We start from the raw sequence: 13,940 nt of genomic DNA on the forward strand, positions 1-13,940 counted from the left end.
TGCACCTGTATATTGATTCAATGCAGGTTTACAGAAAATTATGCAGAAATGAACCCAGTTAGCAAATCAATGCTGATTGTGGCAAGAAGAAAAAACGTGGCAAAACACATGATTAAATACAATATTATAAATGTTGCACTTTATTAAAAGTTATTTAATAATATATCCAAGTACTGTTTTTCCACCACAGATCGACATTTACTCACACTTTTGTTCATGGTGCTCACTTTAAAAGTAAAATAATTTTCATTGGACAAATCAAACAGTCCTGCACATCCACCAACATCTGATCAATCATCAATCTGTCAAATATTGATCTCTTTACTTTTAAACAGATGTATAACTTGTCTTGAGATTCAGACAGACATCAGATAAAAATAAGATTTTGGACCTCTTATATTTAAAGTCCCAGATGAACAAAATAAAAGATTTCTAGAAAAGTTGCAATGAAATAGTTTTGTATTTAAATGAAAGAAAATTAAAACACACAGGTATTTATACATTAGTTTATGCTAATTTCAAATGGGACAAATGGCTCTCTGTGATTGTGTCTTTATGGGTCAACCCCTGAAATGATTTCATTGGACACATTCAGATTTCTTCAAACTTCAGAACAGCCAATCAGGAGCTTCTAAATGTTAGTCCCGCCCATCGCCTCATGATTGACAACTACCATCACCAACATGATTCAGTTCCTTTATTCCTCTAACTTCCTCTTCCGCTCTTTATTATTTTCTGTATTATTCTGATTGAGAAAATAAATGAGTCTTCACATATCGTGCACAACTGTGTAATTTAGTTCTTCATACACACATTAAAACACAATCATGTGGAGACATTTACTATTTCACGTGTTTGAGTAATTGGATAAAATGATGTATAATATTAATTTAATATCACTCCACAACGACCGATTTCAAGAATCTGAAGTGATTATTTGTAGCAGATGTAAATAAAGTTGTAAATAGAAACTACTTCAAAGACAATTTCATCAAAACTCAATCTTTGTATGATATTGTGTGACTCTTAAAAGAGCATTTAGTTTGTCAAGAATAAAGTCGTTTATCCTCCGAATCCGTACAGAGTTCGTCCCTGTCGTTTCAGCACACAACAGTGATGGGAAGATCAGATATTTCACTGACTTGAATCTTTGAGTCTCGTTCAGCAAAATTAACGAATATTTATTCAAGTAATTTCGTTCGTTTTGTTCATTTGAGCAGAATTAAATTAAAATGTTACATTTTCAATAGCCAAATCCCCCCCAAACACATCCACTCACGCAAACTTTGATTATAGTCCCAATAAGGAAAATATTATGATGCAACCAAGGACAAATGATGAGAAACAGAAATGATTAGTTCACCTCTGGAATCTTCTTGTCCAAGTTGTTCGTTCTTTTGTCACTTGACAGCCGTATGTGCATAGCATCTGTCACGTGACAAAAGAACGAACGACTCGGACCAGAAGACTCGAGAGGTGAACTAATCGTTTCTGTTTCCTGTGTGAGCAATGCATAGCGTATACGGCTGTCACATGACAAAACAACGAACGACTCGACCAGAAGACTTGAGAGGTGAACTAATTGTTTCTGTTTCCTGTGTGAGCAATGCATAGCATATACAGCTGTCACGTGACAAAACAACGAACGACTCGGACCAGAAGACTCGAGAGCTGAACTAGTCATTTCTGTTTCCTGTGTGAGCAATGCATAGCGTATACGGCTGTCACATGACAAAACAACGAACAACTCGGACCAGAAGACTCGAGAGCTGAACTAGTCATTTCTGTTTCCTGTGTGACCAATGCATAGCGTATACGGCTGTCACATGACAAAACAACGAACGACTCGGACCAGAAGACTCGAGAGCTGAACTAGTCATTTCTGTTTCCTGTGTGACCAATGCGTAGCGTATACGGCTGTCACATGACAAAACAACGAACGACTCGGACCAGAAGACTCGAGAGCTGAACTAGTCATTTCTGTTTCCTGTGTGACCAATGCGTAGCGTATACGGCTGTCACATGACAAAACAACGAACGACTCGGACCAGAAGACTCGAGAGGTGAACTAATAATTTATATTTCCTGTGTGAGCAATGCATAGCATATACAGCTGTCACATGACAAAAGAACGAACGACTTGGACCAAAAGACTCGAGAGGTGAACTAATCGTTTCTGTTTCCTGTGTGAGCAATGCATAGCGTATACGGCTGTCACGTGACAAAACAACGAACGACTCGGTCCAGAAGACTCGAGAGGTGAACTAATCGTTTCTGTTTCCTGTGTGAGCAATGCATAGCGTATACGGCTGTCACGTGACAAAACAACGAACGACTCGGTCCAGGAGACTCGAGAGCTGAACTAGTCATTTCTGTTTCCTGTGTGACCAATGCATAGCGTATACGGCTGTCACATGACAAAACAACGAACGACTCGGACCAGAAGACTCGAGAGGTGAACTAATAATTTATATTTCCTGTGTGAGCAATGCATAGCGTATACGGCTGTCACATGACAAAACAACGAACGACTCGGACCAGAAGACTCGAGAGGTGAACTAATAATTTATATTTCCTGTGTGAGCAATGCATAGCATATACAGCTGTCACATGACAAAACAATGAACGACTCGGCCAGAAGACTCGAGAGGTGAACTAGTCATTTCTGTTTCCTGTGTGAGCAATGCGTAGCGTATACGGCTGTCACGTGACAAAAGAACGAACGACTCAGACCAGAAGACTCAAGAGGTGAACAAAGACCATAACTACAATGATACCAGGTAATACAATCACAATTCTTGACAAGAGACAAAGGTAAACAATACTCAACAATGGACAAGAGAACATGAGGGCTATAAATATACAGACAGGGGTTAACAAGAAAACAAGGCATCCAATGACAGACCAAAACTAATAACATTAGAACCAATGACAGAACAGAACTGATAAAAAGACAACAAGATATACATAAACATAAACCAGTGAAAACAAAACACATGAAACAAGATGGTCACATGATTAGACAAGTCAGGATCACAAGAGGGGGACAGGAAATCATATGACATAAACAGGAACAAGGAACAAGGGAGTGAAAACTAAACTACAAAATAAAAGACATGAAACTCAAAACATGGACAAAAACACACATAAACCTGACACCATCTAATATAGAACTGTCATTTTGAATAAGAATATATTTAAAACTGAAAAAGAGAACAAGTTATTCTTCATTTTTCATTGTTTTTTTTATGCCTAAAATCTCCTTTGTGTTCCACGGAATAAAGAATGTCATGGGCTTGTTACAACAAGATGACAAATTCTTTATGTCCCCATCAATCACTAGAGGGAGTGAAAAGGGAAGTGTTTTTGAATGTGTGGGCACATGTGCGCTTCAGTGTCCGGGTGAAATGTCCACAGAGGAACGCCAAAAGCGAGTTGTTTTTAGCTGGATGTAAAACATTGATGAGGAATGCATATTTAATCAACTCTGCCCATTAAGAAGTGCAGATGGGCATCTCCAGTAAATTGTATTTTGAAGCAGTTCTTTCATTTTTAGACATTACTTTTAGACATACATGCAAATGGCCTCTATTGTTTTAAGCCCAGCCTGATATTATCTCTTCCGTTATTTGGATTTACTGTGTGCTGGCTTTTAGTGGTCAGCCAGAGTTTATAAAATCTGCATACATTTGCACAGGCAACCAGAATCTGGATTTTTTTTTTTTTTTTTTTTTAATCTGAATATCATCATACTTACATAAATGTTGTTGTTTTTTATATATATTGATTATGTTTATTATTATTATAAGTTATTATAATGTTGAATATCGTAACAAAATATTATTTTGACTTGTCCCTCCTTTTCTTAAAAAAAAAATGCCAGAATCAGAATCAGAATCAGAATGAGCTTTATTGCTAAATATGCTAACACACACAAGGAATTTGTCTTGGTTACAGGAGTTTCCAGTGCACAGAAAGTCCAAGCGGTCTCTCGTGTGACGTATTCACGTTGGCATGACACAGACATAATCTCACATTCTCCACTCGGTTGAGACATCCAGGATAAGCACACAAACACACCATTGTGAGTTAAGAAACAGATAAATACAGATCTAAACCAAAATCAACCAAGCTACAGTACAGTGTTCCCCCTTCTCACTTGTAAACAGCGCTGCTCTTCCGGCTGTGATGCACGTCAATTCTCGCGTTTCAAATGCCAATGCGATTACGTCACACGTGCATACCGTTGCTGACCGGAAGCATGATTTAGTTAAAAAGTACTTAAAATATTGATCTTTTTTCATACCAAAAGTGATCGTGTCACTTTAGAAGACATTAATTTAACCGCTAGAGTCGTATGGATGACGTTTATGCTGACTGTCTGTGATTTTTGGGGCTTCAAAGCAGAAATCGTCATTCACTTGCATTTTAAGGACCTACTGAGCTGAGATATTTAACTATTTTTCTTCAAATGTGTTCCGGTCAGTGGCGGAGCTAGGGGGTGGCCAGGGGTGGCCGTGGCCACCATGGACCGAAGCCTGGCCACCCCATTGGCCACCCTACTCGCAACTGCCGCTTTGGTCATTTTTTGTCTTGGGCACAATTTAGTTTTTAGAGGTGGAACTGTCTCTGTACAACCGCAACACACAGGGGTCTTAACATTTGTGCACACCAAGGTCGTCGCACCTCTCTGTCCCGGGTGTCACTGTATCATCACCACCCCCCGACGATACGGAAATGCTGCCTGAAATTTCTGTGCCACTACAGACTGATCGCTGGCCCCTGCCAGGCCACCCCTGTGAAAAACTCCAGGCTCCGCCCCTGGTTCTGGTGAAGAAAGAAAGTCATACACACCTGGGATATCATGAGGGTGAGTAAATAATGTAATAATAAGTTGTAGGCCTATTAATTGAACATGGAACATTCCTCTAACTTTTTTTCTTGACCCTACAGTAGATGCCACTAAATCTCAACACATTTGTTGAATGGCTGTGCTTCTCTTGACATTTCACCTGAACATCAACATTTGTGAGAATTATTCCACCAGAACAGTTTTGTGCAATTGACAAATAGTGATCTGTGACATTGCATTGTGTGGGATAATAAACATTTGTATGTATATTTGTTAACAGGTGACTGTGGACACAGTAATGCATTTACTGTAGATTTCTGGAGTAAGTTTAAAGTTAAAGTTAGACCCTCGGGGTAAGATGACCCCTCAGAATTGGGCAGAAGGCCCCCAGTGCCATGTTGTTGGTGTTAGTATTATTTAATTTTAAAATAATTATAATTTCATGGGGTTATTGTTAAAGCATCTACAGAGATATTCACTACTCATTACACTATATTACTTTGTTACCTATAGGCTAATTGAGTGGAAGTATGCACAATTGTTGTCAAGGGGGCATCTTCCCATATATGTATCTTATTATTTAAAGGTTTAAATAAAAATTAGATGTCAGTGTTGGATGCACAATGAAAGGAAAGCTTTTAACCATTCTCAGTAGCCTACTTTTCATTCTTGAGCACTTTCACTTTTTGAGAGCACTTTGCTGGCCACCTTTGCTCTGCGTATGTTTATGTAAATCTATCTTTGAGTAAAAAAAACCCCTTGTGTCTCTTTGAATAATGTATTTAATTGATGTATTCCTTTTTGTTAGTGGCATCCGTCATTGATAATGTGATGATTGCTATAGTACAGTATTCTGATGAGAGATGACAGTTTTCTGGGGTTCGGCTCTGTACTGTCTGTCATGCGGCAGAACCGGTTTGTCCAGTTCCCAGGGAACAAAAAAATTGAACTACAAACTATTTTGAGAGCACAAGTGAGAGAACGAGCGCGAGGGAGACTGAATGGAGGTATGTACTTTAATGTTTTTATGAGCAGTTCTTATTCTCCAAATATAGGCTATATAAGAAAAATACCGCTTTGCAGTTAGTTCAAAGGGGGTTAATCTCCTTTAAATTGTGATGAAATTATCACATAGCCAATTTCTCTCTTTTCATTTTTCTTTTTCCTCAGATCGTGTTTTAAACAACAGCGTAGAAATCAGGCTTACTGTTTGAAATTAGAAGCTTTTATTTAAATACAGTGAACTAAAAACATGAACCGGGCGGAATAAGGATGCTTTGCTCTATCATTTTGTTGTCGTGTGAGGGGCCGTTCACACCGAACACGTTTTTGCGTGTTGGAGCAGCATTTTTTTAGACGCCATGTCCAGAGAAAAATACCTTTAAAAAATTGTCTGGTTTCAATACAAGTTAAGCTCAATCGACAGCATTTTTGGCATAAAGCTGATTACCACAAAAACTAATTTCGACTCGTCCCTCATTTTCTTTAAAAAAAATAAATAAATAAATAAATAAATAAAAAAAGCAAAAACTGAGGTTCCAATGAGACACTTACAATGGAAGTCAATGGGGCCAATTTTTGGAGGGTTTAAAGGCAGAAATGTGAAGCTTATAATTTTATAAAAGCACTTACATTAATTCTTCTGTTAAAACTTGTGTATTATTTGAGCTGTAAAGTTGTTTAAATTGGCGTTTTTGTGGTTGTTTTAGGGTTTGTTGACAATGCTGTTATGGCAACGAAGTTGGATATATATGAAATTGGCTGTAACTTTCCACAGATGTGGTTAGTATGTGATTTTATCACAGTAAAATCATGTTAACATGTATATAGTTTACGTCATGTGTCTATACTTTTGAAACATTGAGTACTGTAACATTCAGAATTGGCCCCCATTGACTTCCATTGTAAGTGCCTCACTGTAACTTCGATTTGTGCTTGTTTTAAAGAAAAGGAGGGACGAGTTGAAATATGTTTTTTCTGGTAATCAACATTATGCCACAAATGCTGTTGATTGAGCTGAACTTGTACTGAGCCCAGAATATTCCTTTAAGGTATTTTAACACAATGGGGTGGCATGTGCCGACATTTGAACACGTTCCTTCAGCCCTGACTTCTATTTGCATGTTTTGGTCAACATGTGCCAGACCTAAATTTCTGGTCATTGCTTCAATTGGAATCGCTAATCCTATCAGTCCTAATGGAATCAGGACAGTTAAAGGAAGTCACACGTGAATCACGCTTTAGATTCCTTCATCATTTTAACCTATAATCATAATAGTCATTTTTGGAACCTTATTCTGAAAGGTCTAGTTTTCATTGTGAGTTATGTTGGAATTAGAGAATAGAAGAGATTCAAGAGTCAAGTTATTTTAGAAATACCAGGGGTCTCCTAGGGTTCTGTTGTGATCCATCTAGTTGTTTTAGAATTAAAGAATGTTTTCTGTGTGAACGCCCCCCTAAGGCATGAGTTCTTTCTGACTGAGTGGACTCTTTAGCTACTTAGTGTGAGTCTACTCTGGGTTCTTTTTCTAACCATTCACTCTCTTCCCTGAAGATTTATTTCAAGTTCAAATATATTTGATCTAGTTTGTTGTTGAATTTAAAGTAGTTGTTCTCCAAAACCCATCCAAATCTAAACCAGCTACCACATTCAACAAGAAAAACACCTCTTAGTTTACTCAAAAAACGAATGAAGATGAAAATGAAGCATCTTCACGCTCTTTTTTTTGGAGCTCAGCAGGTGTGGCCACTGTGAACTGTCAGACATAAAGTATTAGCTAATTCTAAAGGGGTGTTCACATACTTTTGGCCATTTAATTTTAGGGTGATGCCCATTTTACTCTTCAAGAACAAGTTCCATTGAGCAGGTATCCAGTTACTCTAATGAATGACCATCAGTGTGAAAACAGGGAACAAACGGGAAGAGTGTATGGAAAGACAGTGTCATATGAAAAAGACAGATAGGCAAATGAGTTCCACTAAACAAACGCTTTATGACAGATCCAAAGAGAGAGAGAGAGAGACAGAGAGAGAGAGAGAGAGCAACAGTCACAGGTAATGCTTTTCCATCAGTTTCCTCTTTTCATGTTCTCGTTTCATCTTTAAACATGTCTAATTCAGTTTTCCTGCCATTTGGATTTTCGTCTGCTCTGTCAGGGTGTTGAGAACATTTTGCTTCAGGGTGTAATTTCAGTACATTCTTTGATTACAACAGCGTATGACTGCCAAAACACTCTAGAAGAACAGATACGCCAGGACGAAACCTACCACATTTATTTTAGGAAGGTCTAGACAAGCCCCAAATGATCCCTTTGATATAATGCGACTAGGTAAGATCAAATATTCAAAGGTAATACACATAAATATCGCCCTTTGTTAGTCGTTGACTCACTGTATTATGACACAGGCATTGTGACTATGTGTGACTCATTGTCAATAGAGTAAGTCATGACGATTTCATGTCGAACACACTTAAAACATTGAAGCTCCTACACTGCCAAACAATTGTACTTATTATTATTTTAAAATATTTTTTTGTATTATTCAGTATTTTTATTAGCAGTATTTTTTTGTCTAAAATATCGAAACATCCTTTAAACAAGATAAATGTAATTGATTTACTCGTTATCTTACACAACTCTGGTACTCTGGGAAATGTATGTTGTTCAAGATTGTGGTGATACAAAAAAAGTATTTTATTTTTGAGCAAACACTAATATGACTCAAATATAGTGTAAAGCGTCAACCTGCGTGTTCAGGATTGTCCATGTGAAACAGTTAATATACTTGGGCTTTTTAGCATATTTTTATTGACCAATATTTGATGAAAGAGTATCGAAACAATGCGTTGCATCAAAGACGCAGGTGTGTGTTACGTCAGGTGTTTCTGCTTGGACAAGGCCCATTTGGCTACACAAGTATGTTCTGTATCCAGTTCGTCCTGTTCACCTAAATTCACTTTGAACGTGATTTAATAAGTAGGTTTGTGTGTTTTGTCTATAATAAATACTCTATGAACACAACTCTGTTTTGTTTGAGCAGTTGTTCTCGATGGTTTCTTTTAGGTGTGCTTGTTTGTTTGTTTTAAAGAACAATACTGAATTGTCATTAGTGGTCGGTTGAAAAAGAACTGAACAACACCTATCGCTGTACTTTAGGCAAATCAGCGCATTTGCATGTTTTCATTTGTGTGTTTGACAGTTTGGGCTTCATGTTCCTATTTTTATATTGTTAAGGTCAGGTCATGTTTTTTACGATGTCATAATTTACTTCCTACATTTGCATTAAAGCATTCAGTAGATTGGTTATTCCATGTCAAATCAACCAAACTTCAGGAAATTCCCCAGCTGAAATGTTTTATTTTGGTAATACTCTTCTGAAGAAAGTATTCACAATATATTAAACGGCATGGACAATTTTTACTGTGTAATCCATTATTGAAGAGGGGGGTAAAAATGACCATTTCTGCTACCGAAATTGGAGCAAAACAAGTGGTCAAAAAATGTATCTTAGAAAGGTGTCAGCATCATTATTTTATTTTTCCACAGAGATAGGGAGGGTTATTACTAAAATCAGTTGACTTCAGCACCTCTTGTTGTATTATACGCCAATGGTGCGAGTCCAAAAATGGAAAAAAGCACTTTTCTGTGTCACTTTTCCAAAGTTGAAGTGCTTATAACTCCAGAAGTATTAAAGATAGTTGAATATCATTTTAGATTCTGGTTTAGAACAAAACTTGCTTTTTGCATTTTGATTGTTAAGGCCCCATGTGGTTAAATCCCTGAGATATGGGGCTCTCAATGTGGCTCCATGGCTAAATAATGGTTGAAAAAAAAAAAAAAGAAAAGAAAACTTGTGGGTCACATGGCATGAAGCTAGTTTTTCTTGTCAAACAAAACAAAGGTCTGAAATACAAATAATGTCGAATGTACCTTGAATTATTCACATAAAAAATCATTTCAAAACGTCAATTTTCGAGAGTCCAAAAAAACTCCGTTATTAAGAATCACATGTAGATCTTCAGTTAGTGCAATAAAATCTAGTGTTTGGAGTGCAGAAATGTGCATCTGCAAAGCTCTGGGATGCATTATTAGGGGTCCAAACATCAAACGGCTGAAACTCTTTTTCTAAAAAAACAAATTTAATATATATATATATATATTTAAGTGTCTTGGCGTCAAAGACCATACATCATGGACATTCCAAAATTGGTAGAATGGTGTTCCCTGGGAATTGAACCCATTATCTTGGTGTTGCTAGCACCATGCTTTAATCCCAAGTGACTTGCAAAATGGAAATGCAAAAAGTTTTACAAAGTTTATCTTAGACTCTTCAGTTTGGCTGAGATATTTACATGCTTCTGATTGTATTTCTTGGGTACAATGCAACCAAACCTGTCCTCTCCCAAGGATGATGTAACTTAGACATGCTATTATAACATCATAAAAATAGCACACACAGACACACACACACACACACACACACACACAAAACAACAATCATTCAATTCCAGTTGCAAAATGGTTGTTCCAGATGCATTACCTGAGATGCTCTCTTAATTTTTAACTTGTTTGACGTTTCTATTGTATTTTGTGTGGATGTTCAAATTATGGTCTTATTTACCATTTTGTCTTGCAGCCTCTTCGCTCAGAGGAACGGTGCATCTCTACATGGATTTACTTTAAGACAACTACAAGAAACTAAACTACACAGGGCACTATTGAATTGTAGCTTGAGGAGTTCGATATAAAGGTTATATCGTTTCAGGCCCAAGACTCTGCCGCTTTGGAAACAATTGGGGCACAACATTATGGTTTGAAGACAATAAAAGATTTCACCCCTCCTTTATAGACGTCCTTTATATATTTGCATATTTATTTCTATTTATTGAGAGTTGCACAATGAAGAAACAGCCAGTCAGACATTTGACTGCTGGCTGAAACCGTACAGGAACGGAAAACGTTAAAACCAGCAAAGCCGAGGGAAGAAGGACGTTAGGAAATAATTCATAATGCTAGACAACTCGAAGGTCCACATCGAATTAGGTGTTGCCAAGATATTAAGCAGCCCTGAACCCCTGAAACCTCAAACATCGTCCAGGAATGACAACATGACGGAAAGCCAGCCTAGTGACTCTTCCTTATCCTTCAATGGCAACGTTCACAGTCCTGTCAAGGAATCTTTCTCAAGTAGCAACAGCACTAATAGACACTCCAATGCTTCTGAAGTCCAAGGAGCTGATAGCAAAGCACTTTCCAACAGAACTTCTTCTCAAATCAGCACAGGAACTTCTGCAGTACATGAGATTGTCGACAGGAGGCACAGTTTAGGAACAAGATCTGAGATCTCTCAGACTTCCAATGCTCCCACGGAAGTTTCCCAAAGTTCTGATGGCAGGTTTCTTGTGACTCCTGCGAATGATCAACAGAAGTCATCTTGTAATAGCGGGTGCTCTTGTTGCCGGAAGATGCATAGGGCGTTTCTACGCAGTTTGGAGGAGACGCCTTTAATGGTGTCTGGATTAGTACTGACGATCCTCTTCTGTGTCACTATTATCATTATCATCCCTTCCACTGGCAGGGTAAGAGCTCATTGATTGATTCATGGACTGATTGGTGATTTAATTCAATTGTTAACTCATTCTTTCACTCACCATGTTAGCAAAAAAAAATTATATAACTTATAGATTTGTGGATGCCCCTGTTGGAAAACCCAGGTCACAGGAGCTTAAAGGAATATTCCGGGTTCAATACATATTAACCTTGTGCGACCTCGTGTCTTCGCTATACGCAATGCATAATTTAAATGAATGAAAACTGTCTGAATACTGTTCGCAAGACTCTAGACTGTCATTTAAGTGTTAAACTTCTGTCGCACCGCATCACGTGACACAACAACATGACGTTGTTTTATAGGAAGCGCTGCTACTGGCGCAGTGCCAACAAAAGTGCCTCTGGTAAGAAACCTCTTTATGTTTTTTGATTGAAACCTGTTTAGCTATAAAGAGTAGAGTCTCTAGTTTCGTTTGATATGCCGCTTTAAAAAATCCATTCATGTATGACGCGTCAGCACTCTCATAAACAAGATGTCCACATATGAGGAAATTAGGACCGTGTTCCCTCAAAAGTTGAAAAAAAAAAGTGTTAGTTTTTTTGAATATTTTTCAATATTAGCACATCTGTGGGTCATTTTGCTTCATTTGAATACATTTTGTATTTTATTTTGTTATCACTGTACAGTAAAATAAAAATGCACATAATAAAATGCATCTAAAATAAAGTAAAATGTGGCTTTCAGAGGCTTTATATGGAGTTAGGATGAAAATAAGGTGCATTTCAAACTGTTCTGAGACTAGTGCAGACAGACAGCACACTGGAGGTTAAGTCATTCACTAAATAGGGAGCAAGGGAGCATCCTATAGCTCTCTATGCAGTTAAGTGCATTCACTCCTAAAATCTGATCAAAAGTTCAGTTTCAGGCTGCAGATGATGTTTGGATCACTCAACATGTTTGACAGACATGTGACAATGATAATCAGTACATAGATTCAGAATTTATAATGTATCATTTTATTTTAACATGATTGACAGTGATTGGATGATGCTGGACATTACTTTGAATCATAATTATTTATGCAAATGTCTGATGTAATGTCTGTAACGTCTCAAAAACATGAATATCCAACACTCCTGGACACATAATAAACTATTTGATATAAAAAAAATCACACTTGCTACATACAATTTCACAACTTTGTCCTGCTGTCCACATATGTGGACATCAATGTTTCGGAAAAATATTTTCTTGCTTGTTTATTAGGTCCTACTGTACTAGCTACAAATCAAAAAGGGAAATGGAAAATGCACACAGCAGTCACATGGGGGTCTCAGGAGGTTAAGCTTAATTATTTCTGGCATAATGTTAATTACCATAAACATTCATTTCGATTCGTCCATCCCTTCCAATGGATGTGAATGTGGCCAATCCATAAACATTAAAATACTCCCTGTTTCAGAAGTGTAGACACAAGACGTAAACTATATGTGTTCACATGATTTCGCTTACTAACCTTTTCTGTGTAAAGTTATATCTAATTTTACAACTTCATTGCCATGCCGATATAACGGCGTAAACCGTAAAACCTTAAAATGACTGTAAAAACGGCGATACAAACAGTACTAACAGCTCCAATAATTCACCAGTTTTTACAATTACAATTCAAATGAGTGCTTTTATAAAATAATAAGCTTCGCATTTCTGTCTTTTTTTTTTTTTTAAAGAAATGGTGTGACGAGTCGATTGAGCTCAGATTGATTGAGCCCCAATAAAGCTTGAATTGAACCCAGATTATTCCTGTAAGGTGATCAAGCTTTTTTATTACTATAATTATTATTGTGGCAGCTCAATCAAATCAAATCACTTTTACACAAGTGCAATAGTGTGTGAAATTCTTGGGTGCTGGTTTGTTGCTGGTACAAGGTGGTTCTCCAGCTGGTCTATCTACTAAACCACCATGGACCATCTTTGACCAACAATAAGCCATGTACAGTCAGCTCCCATCTTAAAGACCACGTGAAATCAAAATTGGAGTTTTGTGGCTTTTAGTTCATGCCTATAAGCTTTTAGGTCAGCTCTATGCTAGTGTCAGCCTGCTCTCATGAAAATTACATGACCGTGGCCATATTTCCGCCAAAAATTATGCAGTTCCTTACGTGTATTGTGAAAGTTCAGAGGTGAAATGTCCACTGTGTGGCACTATAAGCGAGTTAAATGTTCTCCCAAACAGAAGAGATTTTTAAGTTTAATGCTCTATCGAGATTTAAATCTACAAAACTGACATCCCTACCCTAAACCTAACCGGTAGTCTCATAAAAGATGAAAAACACAACCATGTCATTTTGTGGTGCCTCTATGACACTTTCAGCTCACGTGTCAATTTGTGTGCTCTTCAGGACTCATACCCCAGTCCTTTACATCACAAGTGCAACGCTCTATCAGTTGAGCTACTGCACAATTTGAGTTTTATATGTGATTTGTGTGAAAGTGAATAAAAGTCATTGTTGTTGTTGTTGTTGTAGCACCTTTATTG

The 13,940-nt window shown here is 37.4% G+C and overlaps 2 protein-coding genes across 3 annotated transcripts in view; both read left to right on the top strand.

The window, feature by feature from the left end:
• Positions 1–13,940, top strand: part of LOC127447729 (uncharacterized) — a 30,063-nt gene that overhangs the window by 4,291 nt on the left and 11,832 nt on the right. The window lies entirely within an intron of this gene.
• LOC127447521 (adenylate cyclase type 4-like) overlaps positions 2,523–13,940 on the top strand; it is a 43,093-nt gene continuing 31,675 nt past the window's right edge. The window contains exons 1-2 of one of the 2 annotated variants that reach the window (XM_051709457.1): positions 2,523–2,780; positions 10,490–11,432. In XM_051709457.1, the coding sequence (XP_051565417.1) occupies positions 10,863–11,432 (570 nt within the window). In that variant the 5' untranslated portion in view covers positions 2,523–2,780; positions 10,490–10,862. Of the gene's footprint in view, positions 2,781–5,771; positions 5,860–10,489; positions 11,433–13,940 lie in introns of those variants that run through there. The other variant, XM_051709463.1, reaches the window with a different exon arrangement.

Source organism: Myxocyprinus asiaticus, chromosome 1, assembly GCF_019703515.2.
Source record: "Myxocyprinus asiaticus isolate MX2 ecotype Aquarium Trade chromosome 1, UBuf_Myxa_2, whole genome shotgun sequence".
In the NCBI taxonomy this organism is placed as follows: Eukaryota; Metazoa; Chordata; class Actinopteri; order Cypriniformes; family Catostomidae; genus Myxocyprinus; species Myxocyprinus asiaticus.